Source organism: Strigops habroptila, chromosome 9, assembly GCF_004027225.2.
Source record: "Strigops habroptila isolate Jane chromosome 9, bStrHab1.2.pri, whole genome shotgun sequence".
NCBI classification, from domain to species: Eukaryota; Metazoa; Chordata; class Aves; order Psittaciformes; family Psittacidae; genus Strigops; species Strigops habroptila.
Window position 1 is genome coordinate 25,519,910 of NC_044285.2, and position 15,529 is coordinate 25,535,438.

At 42.2% G+C, this 15,529-nt stretch overlaps 1 protein-coding gene across 2 annotated transcripts in view; it reads left to right on the forward strand.

Moving 5' to 3' along the window:
* The window catches only part of TRPC5 (transient receptor potential cation channel subfamily C member 5), a 97,139-nt gene that overhangs the window by 57,946 nt on the left and 23,664 nt on the right, over positions 1–15,529 (forward strand). For both annotated transcript variants that reach the window (XM_030498209.1, XM_030498210.1), the window contains exons 4-7: positions 1,636–1,972; positions 5,010–5,149; positions 8,868–9,190; positions 13,639–13,834. In XM_030498209.1, coding sequence (XP_030354069.1) covers positions 1,636–1,972; positions 5,010–5,149; positions 8,868–9,190; positions 13,639–13,834 — 996 coding nt within the window. The remainder of the gene's footprint in view (positions 1–1,635; positions 1,973–5,009; positions 5,150–8,867; positions 9,191–13,638; positions 13,835–15,529) is intronic.

The window sequence follows — 15,529 nt, forward strand, 5'->3', positions numbered from 1 at the left end:
TCATCACCAGATCAGCTGTTGTCCAGTTTCTGCTGCACGCATGCGTAGGTTGATTCCAAATCACGTGTGTTTCTGATGTTGTCTCCTGATGCCCTCTGGAGCACGGTGTCACTTGTATGTTGGATGCAGCAGTCATGTTTAGTATAGTAATAACAGATAAACATCCAGCTTCATAAACGCCAGATACTCTTTTTGGAGATCTTATTTTCAATACTAACTTTGGTCAGCCTATCTATTTGAACTGCCCATTCCAAAATGGTCTGATTCTGATATAAACAGCCTGATGTAGAGTATAAAATGTATTCACAAAATCTAAAAATACCTACAGAAATGAATGACTTTATGAGACTGAGCAACTAGTTTTTCCCTTCACTTGACCTTGGTTTAGACTCTTAGAGAAGGTAAATGCTGCTAGAACTATTGTGTCTACTGGAAGTGTGGTTCTTTCTGATATAGCTGTATCCGATCATAAATGTAGTTATATTGCTACAGGAGTATATTTATCAGTAACTGTATCCATGCTAAGACAGTTTTTCTGGTTTCATTACAGGAAAGTAAGTGTAACAAGCATCCTTAAACAACAGTTGAGATTGCTCAGTGAGAAATCTGAATTTAGTAGCTCAAAAGTGTAACTTCATTAAGATGGATTAGCAATCAAATGCGTAAAGAAAACAAAGCTGTCTTGGTCTTGCAGACATCTCTAATGAGCTATGGGAAACGTTTTGAAAACCATGGGGCTGTCCAGGTATAATCAGGAACATAAAGTCTTCTGGCATACACCAGAGTTTGAATTTCCGGAGGCTGTTAGGTATTAGAGCAGTCTGAAGTAGTTGCAACCTGAGCATGTCTGGTGCAGAGTCATTGAGATGCAATAAATCACCATCAGGATGCTTTTTTTTACAGAGTGAAAGTAAACTTTCAAGTGTCACTTTTGGTACTGTGATCAAAGATTTCTGGTTGCCTCTGCTTAATCTCTTCCATTTTACAACTGCTCTCCTCTTTAATAGCAAGGCACATTTACAAATGTGCTGTCCTGCTTCCCAGCAGATGTCACCTGGCTGAACCTCACATTACTGCATGCTGTCTCATGCCCAACCCAGCCCACACACACATATGCTGGCCTCCTTGCACAAAACCACGTGCAGCACCCCACACACTTCTGGAGACATTCTCTCTCCCTCTCTCACGCACTCAGAGCTTTACACCTTTTCCCTCTTGCCTCATCTTTTAGTCACTTTCTAAAGATGCTGACACTGATTTGTTTGAGGCAGTCGAGACCTGAAACATTCTGAAAGGAAATGTGCTGGAAGAGAAACACACGGGAAGAGAAAAAGCTTGTAGTAATTTTCGTTGTATCACTTTTGCACAAGGTTTCTTGTGTGGTGAGCGACTGATCTACATAAGGATCCTTCAAATAGAAAAAACACTTGTAGAAGAAATCTTCAATCTTGTGCCGAAAAATAAGAGTGAAATCTCCCTCCTTTCTTCCCTCTGTCTTCAGAATATGCTTTTCCACTCCATAGCCAGCCCTAAACTCAATATGAGGGTCTGTGTGGGCTCTAACACATACATGAGGGGGAGTGCACATAAAGTACCAGTCAGTAATAATCTTTCTTTGTTTTTCTCTCTCCTCAGTTTGTTGCTCAGCCAAACTGCCAGCAGCTACTAGCAACACTCTGGTATGATGGCTTTCCAGGATGGAGGCGGAAACACTGGGCAGTAAAACTCTTGACCTGTGTCACCATTGGACTGCTATTTCCTGTGCTATCCGTGGCATATCTGATTGCACCGAAGAGCAGGCTGGGACTGTTCATTAAAAAGCCATTTATAAAGTTTATTTGCCACACCGGCTCTTACCTAACCTTCCTCTTCATGCTCCTACTGGCGTCACAGCACATTGTCAGGACTGACCTTCACATGCAGGGACCACCTCCTACCATCGTGGAATGGATGATCCTGCCCTGGGTTCTAGGTAAATCAGAAACACAAACGTGCCTGAGCCACAGTCTCCTGACTCGCACCCATGGCAACTGTGTGGAGACTCATTCCTGATCTCAGCATCAGCAGCATGTAAAGAGATTTGGCAGCCAGCTTCAGTAACTGCATAAAACAGCTGGGCTCCTTCTGGAACAACAGATCCTGTTGGCCTAGGGCTCTTCTGCTGTTCATATTGCCATCTGACATGCCATCAGACATGACCCTGAGTAAACCGCAGCAGACACAGCTCTCTCCCTGCTTCCCCCATGCTCTGTGTGAGGAACGGGTTAGGAATTAGCTTCTGGGTCATCCTAGTAACAAATAGTGTCACTTCTCATGCTGACTTAGTTCTGCTGGCTGATACACGGCAGAAGGCAGCGCCCAGAGCCTGTCTCTGCCTTCACCCTCTCACTGATCTGTGCCCGGAGCCAGTGCACAGGTACCAGACCTGTTGATTTCTGGCCTCCTAGACTCCCAAACAGTCTAAGGGAGGCAGAAAAGGGAAGATAAATCTCACTCTGCCATATGCCTGTGTGCTACTAAACACTGACCAAATCGGTATCTACTGCTCTAATATAAGCACTAGAAGGAGACAGTATTTATTATAAGAAGGTTAAACATGAGGCTCTTACTGCAGTCTGGCTTGGGCAACCACGGCTAAGAAGAAAGGGTGTCTGTGTTCCTGAGGGCAGGACGTACAGGTGAGGGACAGGAGAAAGCAGACAGAGGCCCCAAGGGAGAAGAGCAGAGAAGCAAAGCTGGATGTATTTTTTATGAGAAAGAAGTATTTACCCTCTCAAACTGAGCTTCAACACAACAGCAAGCAAAAACCTGAGAACTCCATTAGAAGCATGATCTCTCCCCTAATTAAGCTCACATCTCCTTTGCTGTGCCATTAACATGCAGCACCACTATGAGCTGGGGTGTTACCAGAAGGCCTGCTCACTGGAAGTGGTTTCCATACCCTTATAGCTCTCCTCCAGCCTCTACCAATACAGCCCTGGTCAGTTCATTGCAAAACCCCAGAGATCAGGTAACAGTGAATTGAGACTGTCTAGTGGGGGTCAGTGGCCTGGAAAGCCACACTGATGCTGGTGGAAAACGAGAAAAGAAATTGAGTTGCAAATATGTCCACAAATCCCTTCTGGTGGTGACCCAGGGCACTTTGCTTCTTGCACAGTTCTACCACAAGTTACAAATGGTAACTCAAGCCTCACTATCTTATTAAACTCCTTTATGGCATTGAATACATGTGTTGGTAGAAACTTCAGCATAAGCTGAGAAGGATAAACATCTTTATTGAGCTTAGGTGATCTCTTCACTTTATCCTTAACTTTGTGGTTAAAATTGAGGGAAATGGTAAATATTTCAACCAAATTGATTTGCAGAAGGATAATCCATTAAAAAACCCTTTCAGAATCACCTCTTACAGCTATCTGCTCTTCCTTTTGAGTTCCTTTGTTTTGGGTAAGTAGGGATATTGTGGGACAGTTTATTGAGAAATTAGAACAGTTTCACCAGCTTAAAGGTTATGATTTAAGAAATATTTTCCACAATAAAAGGAGAGAGAGAGCAGGCACACACGGCATTGCTGTAACTATAGTAACCAGCAGTGATAACTCTCTATAAATACAGTGTATGAGTTCTTCAACAGGCTCCTCTTGATGATTTATTTTTTGTTTTTGTGTGCATGCAAAGATTTGGAGGCAGCTGTAATCACCTCATTGGCCTTGACATTGCCTGACCATTGACCTGCTGGCTGGCAGCTGAAGAGGCAAGACAGATATTTAGATGTTTGCAGCAGTTCATTTCAACATTATCTGCTCTTCAGATTGAGCTTTCAGGTCCTAAAACTTGAGTTGCAAGTAGCATTTCAGTGACCACTGCAGTAGCCTGTATGGGTAGGAAGTTGGGTAACGATAGTGGTAATGCACCTGAGATGTATTTTGTTGGTTTCTTTTTCTTTTCACATGTTTCAGGTCTTCATTCAAGGAAAATGTTGTAAACTGAGTAATTTAAAATACCTGGGGGCTCTATAGACATTCTCAGAAGCATATAGATGATGAAGGAGCCTACCTGCCTTTTGCTTTTTAATGGCACTTAGGCTCTCAAAAACACTTAAACAGTTCTACACTAAAGGACATGTAAGTTACTTAAAATTAGAATTGTGAGACTAGCAGTCAGGTAATGAACTTCAGAAGCTGGCCCTCACCCCACCAGCTCCAAGGAGGTGTAGTGAAGGTTAGCAAGTGCCAAAAATGATTACCAGAAGGCATTTCAGAGTTGATAAGATGAGAACCTCATAGATACACCTCATATCCTCAGGAACAAATATTCACCTCACAGAACCCATAGGCATGTCCGACATGAGGTGAGTCAGTGCCACGAGATGCAGTGCCAGGCTGCAGTGCCTTTCTTCATGCTGAGTCCTACCTTTTTTCACAAGTGGTCCCAGTGGGCTCTTTATGCAGCAAGAAGCATCAATACAGTGACTGAGCACAGAGAATGAATTCACTTCTTCCTTCTTTGGTGTGATATTTCTAGGTCAGGGAGGAAATGTACTGGCACACAGAAGCTGGTACTAGTGTTGCATGTGCTGCAGAGAAAGTCAGGAAAAATCAGTGCTGTCCAACTGAGCAATGAATTACTGATAGTTTCTGGGAGGGCAGACAATCTGTTAGAAACTATATAAAATACAGTGGCTTAAATAGTTTATTCATGTAGAACAAATTTGATCTGAGCCAACTCATACTAGTTGTAATTAACATACATTTCAAGCAGTCTCCTTGTGTGTATGTCTGGAGCCCTAGATAGGAAACCTATGTCTGTTTCATCTCTCTCTAGACTACATTCCCCACAGAGTTGTAAAATGCTTCATAATCAGCAGTATTGTACTTTGTAGAAGACAGGAGGGATGAGACATTTTTTCCAAGCTGTTAATTTAGAATTGTCTTTTATTTCATCAGGTATACACAGTGCTTTAATGGCAAATAATACCTTGTCATGTCAATGAACTCTTTTTCTTTCCACAGGTTTTATCTGGGGAGAAATCAAGGAGATGTGGGATGGTGGATTCAATGAGTACGTACATGACTGGTGGAATCTGATGGATTTTGCAATGAACTCACTCTACCTTGCAACTATCTCCCTTAAAATTGTTGCCTACGTCAAGGTAAATATCTCGGGAGCGATAATTTGTAACTTGCTTCTGAGAACTGTAGTACACAGGGTAGTAACTGTCAAAATCAAAGAGAATAGCTGCTTTTCAAGCTTATGAATTTGTTTGGAGAGTGATCAGCCTTCTCATCCTGACTCTTTAATTAAGACTGAAGTGGATTGTTTGGGCATTGAGTAGAAGTTTCCCCATTTGGTGTCCATTTTGCACCTACTCAGTTGTCAAAGATGTGTTTTGTTTTCCATACTGACACTGGACATCTTTCAGCAATGCCAGACATAGTGAAAACATGAATTTAAAATAAAACAGTAAAATTAAAAACAAGAATAGGGTTATCTGAAAGCATCTGCAGCCAAGATTTATAACCTGTGAAAAGTCTACCAAGAAAAGGAGGCCTGCTAGTAGGAGGCTTCCATCTGATACAAAAGAGTCAACTTATTCTCTTCAATATATAGTTTTAAACCATAGGCAAGGAAATGACAAAGGAGCATGCTGGAGCTTTAATACCGTGTAGATGCTTCACAGTCGTGTTCCATTGATGGCAAGAACACACATCAGAGCTCATCCTCAAAAGCACCTTCCACATTTATCAACTTCTGACGCTCCATTTAGCGTATGCCCATGTTTTGAAGCCAGAGGATGGCCTGAAGCACTTTCCTTCTGTCTCTCTGTTTCAAAGACACAGACAAGGCACAAATGGTCTCCTGCAAACTTCTTTATGCAATGGCTTTCTGACTTCAATCCGTGTGTGCTTGGCCTGATTCTTTTCTTGGTATGAATCTGCAGTAACTGTACTGCAGTTCGTGTAATTACATAGGTGTAAATCAAGTAATTGGAGTCTGCTCCTTGGCCACTTATGCACTTTCCAGGTTTCCTGTGCTACTGTGTTGGTTTTGCCCTGGTAGAAAAATACTACTTCTTTTAGCCCAGCTCCTAATAACCAGGACAAGCACTTCCCCAAAGTAACCTTGTTTAGTCCCACCCAAGCATATGCACAGGCAGAGCGGAAAAGAGGAGAAAATTTCACAAAGCTCTGACTCCAACATGGCAAGCAGTCTGCTATGGGGCCTTTTTAAAATCCAGAATGCTGCATAGCACAGGGTTAGATTTTCAAAGGGAAAAGCTTTAAGATAGCTGCTGCTCCCTGAAGAAGCAGCTCTGTAACAGCATCAAAGCAGGAAGAGATTACATCTTTTTTCTCTCAAGATTCAGAACCAGGGAGGAAATTACAGACTTGAAAGGTTGGCCTTTAAACTGAGAGCAATACAAAAAAAGTAATACTGGAAATGGTAAGATTCACAAACAAATCTTAAAATGTTAACAATCTTGTTCTTTCTCACACACAAATTACTAGAAGAGCTGTGCATCCATAGACTTACACAGTCGCATACTGAGATTTAAACTCATAGCCAAACCACATGTACAAAGGAAGCACAGCTTTGTTTGTATACTCTGTAAGAACTGCAGAAGCTTGCAGGCTGACTACAAAGACGTATATGCCAGCACACAAAAGGAATGTATCTGTCTCTGAGTACAGATCAGACCCTCTTGGATTAAACCTGGCTGATCTAAGTTCTGCTCCAATGTCAGACAATTCTGAGAGGTGCATAAAATCTCCTATAGGAGTAGTTCTGAAACAGCGTGCTCCCAGAAGTTCCCTTCTGACCTATGTCACTTAGAGGTTGCAGTATGCTCTGAAACATGAGGATATATAACATTGATAATGGCTTCAGAACCTTTTGCAACATGGCTTGTAAAGGTTTTTGTTATTTATAGAACAGCCCCGAGCTGGAAAATGCTGGGATATATGCCAATATACCGTATTCTAACACTTCTTAGAACTTCAAAGGATTACATGGACATTTAGATTTCTGCCAAATATCAGAAAAATAAATTGCAAACTGACGCTGATGTTTTCCATCCTTGTTTTTATGTGGAGACTTTTTCTTGTCTTGATTTGATTGGTTCCAAGACTTGACCCTAATATTGCCCAATACCAATGAAACCTACAGTTTAATTACAGGGTAAAAATACTTTCTTAATCAGTTTTCATTTGCTGCGTTGAATTATCACGTAATAAGGAAGGGTAAATGTGACTGCCTGGTGTAACTTATTTGTACTATTTTGTATACATCTCTGCTCTGTTTCATCTTGTGATGCCCAACCCAACCAACTGCAGCCCTCCTAGACACCCAGCTTCATTAGATACCTCTGAAATCTTATATCTATGATGGCTAGGTTGCTCTGAAGAGTCTACTGATCTCCAAGCAGGGATATACCATCAGGGCCAATATTTGACACTAACAAGTTGCTTTAAAAATAGATGTGAGATGAAGATGACCTTTTCGCATACCTTTACATGCAGTCTATGCTAAGCCCTAGCAGAAGGCCCCTGGGCTGCTGTGTCCAGGCATCATGCAGAAGAGAATTGCACACAACTGTACAATCTGCTCTCTATGCAGGGGAGACTTTCCAATCCCAACCATCCACCCCCAGTGCTGGATACTGGCAAAAACTTAACATGTCTGCCTGTTTGTAAACATTTTAAGACCCATCTTCAAATCAAGTTAACAGGCACAGGTCATGATGTTCATGTAATAAAGAACAGTTTGGAAATGTCAGAAGCAATCAGAGGTCATGCTGAAATGCCTTTGTATCATGTCTCAGCTCCGCCATACAGAGGAATTGTTTGAAATACCAACTTGCTTTTAGCTGTGTCCTTGGAAAAAATTGTGAGCTCATATATTGGACCTTCAGATTTAAATAGAAAAGTCCCCCGAATTCATCTGTCTCTGGTACCATTTCCTTTTAAGAGACACAAAAATTATTTTAGGAGTCCTAAACACACTGGCTACACTATTAGCTATATATTCCAAGCACATTTTTGCCTTTTTATACATGTGAAATGAGCAGAGACAAATGTTAAAAGGACAATTATTCTTTGACATTAAAATGTCTTAGACTCCATTCTGTTGTGCCAGCGTAGTTACGCCAGAGTAGTTAACATTTATACAACCACCTCTTTCGTGTAACCTATTTGCATCTGGCTGCTCTTTGCTCAGAAAATGCTTCTGCTTTTGCAGTTGCATTACAAACCAAGTTAATGTTATAATTGATGCACTCAAATGTATCCAGTGCTTCAGCTGTAATTAGGACCTGTGCTTTAGCAACTCTCCTAAAATTTGCCATGACAAATTAACTTATAAGAAAATTAATTTGAAGAAAGTATTTTGTTTCTGGGCTGTTGGCAGGGTTTTGAGATTACTAGGGAAGGAAAGCATCCATTTCTTACGCTCACCAGTTCGTCGCTTTCCTTCTTCTCTCCTCCCTCCCCTGGATTCTTCCAGGAATGTGCAGTGTTTTCAATGTGCAATCATATTTAGGAACAAAAAGAAAGAAAAGGTAATTGGAAATTTCTGACCTGAGCCTGCTAAAGGGCAGGGTGAACTCTTTAAACACTGAAATAGATTGTGTATGAAGAACCTGAAGAACCTGCAAACAATGAACTCAAAATTCAAAAGCCTTGTTTTCTAAATTTAGGCTAAGAACAGCCAATGTTCCAGAAGCCTCTAAAGAGTCTAAAACTACTTCTCGTGTCACCAGTACCTGGGTAATATTTACATGTGAAACATTAGTATTAGCAGATGTGTCTTTTTAAGATATCTGAGAGTAATTACAACATAATTTACTTTTATACCCTTACGATTTCTTTCAGTATAACGGTTCTCGTCCGAGGGAGGAGTGGGAGATGTGGCACCCGACTCTCATTGCAGAAGCCCTCTTTGCAATATCCAACATCTTAAGTTCCTTGCGTCTCATATCCCTGTTTACAGCAAATTCACACCTGGGACCCTTGCAGATTTCTCTGGGACGCATGCTGCTAGACATCCTTAAATTCCTTTTTATCTACTGTCTGGTGCTTCTGGCTTTTGCCAACGGACTGAACCAGCTTTATTTTTACTATGAGACCAGTGCCTCGGAGGAACCCAACAACTGCAAGGGGATCCGATGTGAGAAACAGAACAATGCCTTCTCCACGTAAGATGTCCTTTCCTTTCCATTCTTAAGGTTGACTTCCACTGTCCCCTGTGTTACCTGCCTTTGCATATTGTCTGTCACTGTACTGACAGAGCCCTTATTTATTCATTTGCAAGTATTGGGTCAGCTGGTTGACTGCAGGAAAGGTGTGAGTTAACTGGGGCAGACATTCTGCTGAGCTTTGCTGTCAGAAAGACTCTTACTTATGCCTGGAAGTGGAAGATGTTGTTTTAGTTCTGGATGAAAGTGTCACCCTGCATGATCCTGAAACTTACATTTATTATGGCTGTGTACAATCCCAGTGTATTTCAGAAAGCAAGAATACTTTTGCCATAGTCATTGTTTTGTCTGATTCAGAGGAAAGGAGGGAAAGCTAAACAAAATGTAGCAAACAAGGGATAAACCTATGAAAAAAGGTATTAATAAATAACACGATACAGCAAAAACAACATCAGTCTCACCTAGGCCGTTTTTATGCATGCATGATATTGCAGGCTTCTCTGATTTCCTTGCAGTGGGGTGAGACTATAATCTCAGCAAAACCCTTTTTGCTGGAGATGCTGGTACTTTACTGAGATGTTGGCATGGAAATTGCTGTGGTGACAGCTGGCAGGGCTGAAATAGATAGCACATGCTGAAAAATAACATGAATTGTCTTTCTGATGTATTTGTTTTAATTACTAATAGTGGAAATAATTATAATAATCAGCCCCTATGCCATTGTTCTTGCTGCTTGCACAGTACTTAAAACACAATGGGAAGAGAAATAAATAAAGCAGTGTCTAGAAAAAGGCCTACGCCCTGCAAACAAGCAAAACAGAACTATTGTCCACCACGTTATGCTAAATTAAGTAAAACTTGTCATAATGCCCAATAATTCTCCACCCTTCCTCAGCTGAAGGCTTGAGGTTAAGAAAGGACTTGTCACATATTTGCACTGTTAATCAAAAGCAGATGATGGCTGAGGCCACATGATGAGGCTGGGAGAGGAAAGGCTCCAACACCATCCCATGGGCTCCCTGCTTAAAAAAAGCAGGGGATTTTCACAGGATAGAGTCCAGCCTTACGAGAGCATCATGACTTGATAGACCAGACATGCTGCTGTTTTCCACTGCAGAGCAGGAGCACCACAGGCTTGATTAATTTTCTTGTGAAACCCACCTCTATCTGGAGGAAGTGAATGGAACTGCACTGTGCTAATGAAAAACAGAATTAAAGACTTCAGTCTTTTTTGTATGTCAATTGCCTCCCATGCCCCAGAAATGTGTTGTGCTGCCCTTGCAGAGGAATTAAATAACAAATACGATTCCTTGATCTACGTCCATACTGATGCAGCAGCCAGAGGGAGAAACGTTTGGTGAGCACGGTGTTTGTTAAATGGCAACTTCTAGCGCAGGAAGGGTCAAACCCACCAAGCTCAGGACTAGAGCCTGCCTTCCCCTGGAGCTAGGGTGAGCAGATGTGCTCAGTTCTGCATTCTGGTTTGGATCTGTCTCCATTGCAAACCAGTTGTTTTACATATTTCACTGTCAGCAGGTTAGTAGAGAAAACAACAGCAGGATCTGACTGAAGAAAAAGAGCTTTAAGTCAGTGGGGAAAAGAAAAAGCTCTTCAAGCCTGTAAGAAGGTGTAGTATCTTGGGAACTAGCAATGATACAGAACCACTTAACAGAAAGTGTGCAGATCAGCTTAAATACAGACCACAATTTCTCCCACCCTAACATTCAGTTTAAACCCCCTGCCAAGGAGAATGTAGCACAGAAAGGAAATTGAGGGGGCTCAACCTTTATGGCAGAGGCTTGTGTAAAACAAAATCGCAGTGGGAGGGGATCCATTAGAACTGAGGTCTCCTGGCAGGGGACAGAATGCTCTGCAGTTGCTTTTTGTTTGAGACTTGCTTAAGAAATTTATTTAACATGTTCTTAAAAGTTTAAATAGTTGTTATTAACACCCCCAGTACAAGCTGACACTTGGCCCCTGAGCAGATGCACAGCATGGGGGACTGACTAAGAACAAGCAACCTGCAAAACGGAACATTATATTGTTGGGCTGGAGTGAGTTCAAGTCAGAGCTGGTGGTACCTCAAGTTTGCTCATAGTTCATCCCTAATGAAAGAATAAATGTAAAAAGCTTTCAATCAGTACCTTTTGATTCCTGCCAGCATTTCTAGGCACTCACACAATGAGACCTAATTTCCTAAGGGGCGGAAAAGCAGGACGCCAGTCATGTTTGTACAGCTTGTTTAAAATGTGACACCTAGTTACTGGTGCATTATTTCCTATTAGTCCCAAAGGATGGGTTTAATACTTTCTTGGTGAGGAAATTTTCTGCATTGCAAACACAGATCATGGAAAAGTAATATTCCTTTGTGACAGCAATGAGGGGAAGTCATGAATAATTTAAGGTTTTATGCTTCGGCCTCACCTTCGAAAGCTTAGGCAATTTGAAAATGTGTTTATCACTGTGATTCTGGCAACTGGAGGAGAGGAGGGAGAGGAAGAGGAGGAAGGGGTGGAGGAAGTCACACCTCACTGCCTGCTCTGTCATTCTCACTGGAGGGTCACGCCAACGTCTGGGGCCGTTTCCCCAGCGGCTGCAGGAGGGCAGGAGGGTTGCTGCAGCAGAGGAGCACTTGCCTCGGTGGAGAGATGGTGGAGCTTTTGGATTTATCCAGTTTGCTTAAGATCCAGGATGTACTCATCAAGAGGGGTTGTCTCTCAATCACAATTAACATAATTCTCTTTTTAAAGCTGCTTCTCCCAAGGAGTGTGAGCCCCACCTGAAACACTTACTGTGGAAAGAGATCATGGTTCTGGCCTGCCATTAAACACTGAGGAGAGAGTAACTAAGCCTTATTTCTCTGCAGAGGTGCAGAAACCAGTTACTATCCTTTTCAAAGGGGACTACGTGTCCATGTGTAAATATATTGGCCTTAGTCTGTGGTCAAACTATACTCCTGGTTAATACTGTGAATTCAGAGCAAGGCACTGATGGCTTCGAAGGCTGATTTCAGGTTTCATGAAAGGAACCTTTGTCTCCCCTGAGTCTACAGCCTGATCAGTACTTATACTGCTAATAATTGAAGTAAGTTAAAAGATAGCTAGCACTCCCCCATTTTTAGCAGGGGAATGTTTAGCATTCTTATTTTATCACCTCACTTATTTAATAAATCTAACGAACAGCCTGACTTTTGGGAGAAAGGATTTTTGATTTAAAGAGCCTTTATCATTTTGGCCAGTGAAAAATATAAGATATGTCCACAAAATATAAAGAAACTAAACCCCCATGTAGAGCACAGGGGCTACATGTGGAGCAGCAGCCTGGGGTACAGATTCCTGGTATGTCAAGTAAAGTATCTGAATTATTTGTATTGATTTTTCTAGTAGTAGCATTTGAAAATACCTACTGACCTCGGGCCAAAATGGAAACTCTTAAACAGGAATATAAATGTCATTTTTTGATTATATAAATGCCATATTCTGGAAAGCCAGAACAAAGATGCCCAAATAGAGCTATTATTTAGATTGCTGATTATGTATTTGATGTGATTGCAGAAGGTCACTTGTCTCTGGCTGAAGCAAATAGAGACCTGGGATGATCTCATCAGCTGTAAAGCACTGTGAGGTCAGGTCTAGTTCATCTATGGAAGGAAGACTTCAAAAGAAGAAAAACCTCTTGAGCTGAATTAAAGTGATGACTCTCATCTGAGTCATTCCTGATCAGAGTCGTTACTGATCAATTCTTGCAGCGCTGTTGCGGGCACTGCGCTGCAGTGGTGGGAGCTGCTGCACAAACAAGCCACAGAGACCAGCATTTTTGGCCTCATGCTCTGCAAACTGACAGGGTCTTAGTGACTCGCAGCCAAAGTAATTGCAAGCTCTCAGCCTATATTAGAGCAAAAGGTGTAAGTCAATGTGATTTCTCACATCTTCTACCTCGTGGTGCATTGTTGTTGTGCACTATTTAACTACTACAGTCAGGCTGTACTTGGGGGTGGGTTTCCTGAACATTTAGTCTGCAGATATGTTAATGATGCAGGCACTGATTAAACAGGAGAGTTTGTATCTATAGATAACAGCAGTATCGCAGCACAGCAATTCTAATTAGAGGGAATATATTGTGGCTGCTCTTTCCATGTGTATAGAGTGTGAAAGGGAACCTTGGCTTCCTTCAGGGCAGTCAGGCTCGCTGCATCTCACAAGGATAAGGACCGGTTCTTGGACAAGTGGCAAATGTTGATGTGACACAGCTCTCACATGCATTGGCCAGTGGGTCACTGTGGCTGGAGGGGGGACTGTCCCAAGGGAGAATAAATGGCTGTACTGAGCAGCTGTTCTGGGGTGCCCCAGGCTCCTGATGTCTATGTGTTCTCCACCACCTGAACCAGGCATTTTTTTTCCATTCCCCAGAGCCAGGTAGCCAAGTAAAAAAGCTGTTTTTATTTGCAGACTTTTCGAGACCCTCCAGTCACTCTTCTGGTCTGTGTTTGGTCTGCTCAATCTCTACGTCACCAACGTGAAAGCCAGACATGAGTTCACAGAATTTGTTGGGGCCACTATGTTTGGGACCTACAACGTCATCTCCCTCGTCGTGCTGCTGAACATGCTCATAGCCATGATGAACAACTCCTACCAGCTCATTGCTGTAAGTTATCTCATTCTCTTTCTCTTTGCTTTTATTTTTCTCCTATGTGCCTCATCTGTTTGGCTTACAGCAAGTGTGTATCTTCTGGGATGCTGGAGGCTGCTGCCCCCAGTTTTTGACAGCAGATAGTTGGGATTTCTCCTCACTAGCCTAAACCATGCTTGCGGAGGAGGTTTTGTTCAGTTTGTAATGCTACTTAGCTGGAAAAGGCTTATCAGCTGTGATCTGCCCTTGTCTTGTAGAGTCACCTCACTGGTCCCTTTGTCATGAGCAGCTGATTTACTTGGTAGCAGAGAGGGTATATAAAGGGAAGCCTTCCCACTGCTTCCTGATGTTTGGGTTTAACTTGGGGTGCTATTTTTTTTTCCTCTCTCCTATTACTGTTCTCTCATTTGAGAATGTGTCAGGAGCCCGGACCTATAATTCCTTATTCCACAGTTTTCCCACTGAAATTAGATCATTCCCATCTGTAACACCAGCCAGTCTCCTGGCAGCTGACACTCTTAGACCCATAATCTCTGAGTAACCTCAGTGCAGGATGGATCTGAGCTGCCAGTTGGCTGTAGAGCCAGTTTCAGACTTTATCTTCATTTGAATGTTCAAAACTGGTCTCTCTACTGTAATCTCATTCTGCGTACCTAAGAGCCAATCTGTACATTGATGATTAAATTTGTCAACAGATTGAAAACTGCAGCAGCGTGGCTCTGCATTTTAAGGCTCTTCAGGTAAACTGCACAGACACAGTATGGAAGGAAGCTAAATCTTGTATGCACAGTACTTAAGGTAAATCAGTGGGCACTCACTTTCCAGTTCTGATGCCTAACATGATGGGTTTAGAGCTAGTGAGGTGATGAAGTGTTACATCATCTGTGAACAGAAACAGGAGTTGGGAAAGTCATTTGTCTCCTCAGCTGCTCACTCAGAAGTACAGACAGCATAGAGACTTCCTTCTCTGCTCTTGGATTTACTCTAGAAGATAGGATAAAACAGACGAAAAAGAACCAGCACCAGCTCTCCTACTATTTTCATTCCCAAGTTCCTGGACAAATCTCTGGGGAAATGTATGGGTGAGCTCCTTTCCTGGTTAAAGCACACAGAGGGTATTGAGTTGTCTGCTTGAACAGGTTCCACAACTGCTGTTTCAAGTGGCTTATAAATTTAGTTATCTGGCCAAACTGAGCACAGACCCAGTCAAATCAGTGATACTTTTGGACACCTGATCTTTATCACATCAAAAAGTATGAGAAAAACTGGACCATTGACCTTCCAAACAAGCAGAAAAGCAGCTTATCACAAAGCATCAGTGCTTTATCAGTCTGTTTCAATGCTTTAAGTGCTTTCTCTTTGTTCAGTGCTACTCCTCACATTCCAGGGAGACTGGAATGAGGGGCAGGAAACAAAGATACTCTCCTTGGTCGTTTTCTCCCATTCCCTTTCCTTTATTGTCATCAAATAGGCTTGTCACTGACACAAAGCCCAAACCTAAGATTGGCATAAGAATAGCAGTATTTGCTATTCACTGGGACACAAACCACTCATCATTCTTTTGCCTGAATAATCTGAGTGGTGCAGCGACACATTACAAACCATCCCACATGACTTAGAGACCCATCATAACAATTAACTGAAGTGAATGGTCCAGAGCAGGACTTGTCTTAATGTTTTTGGAGCAGTTGGAAACAGTGAATTGCTAGA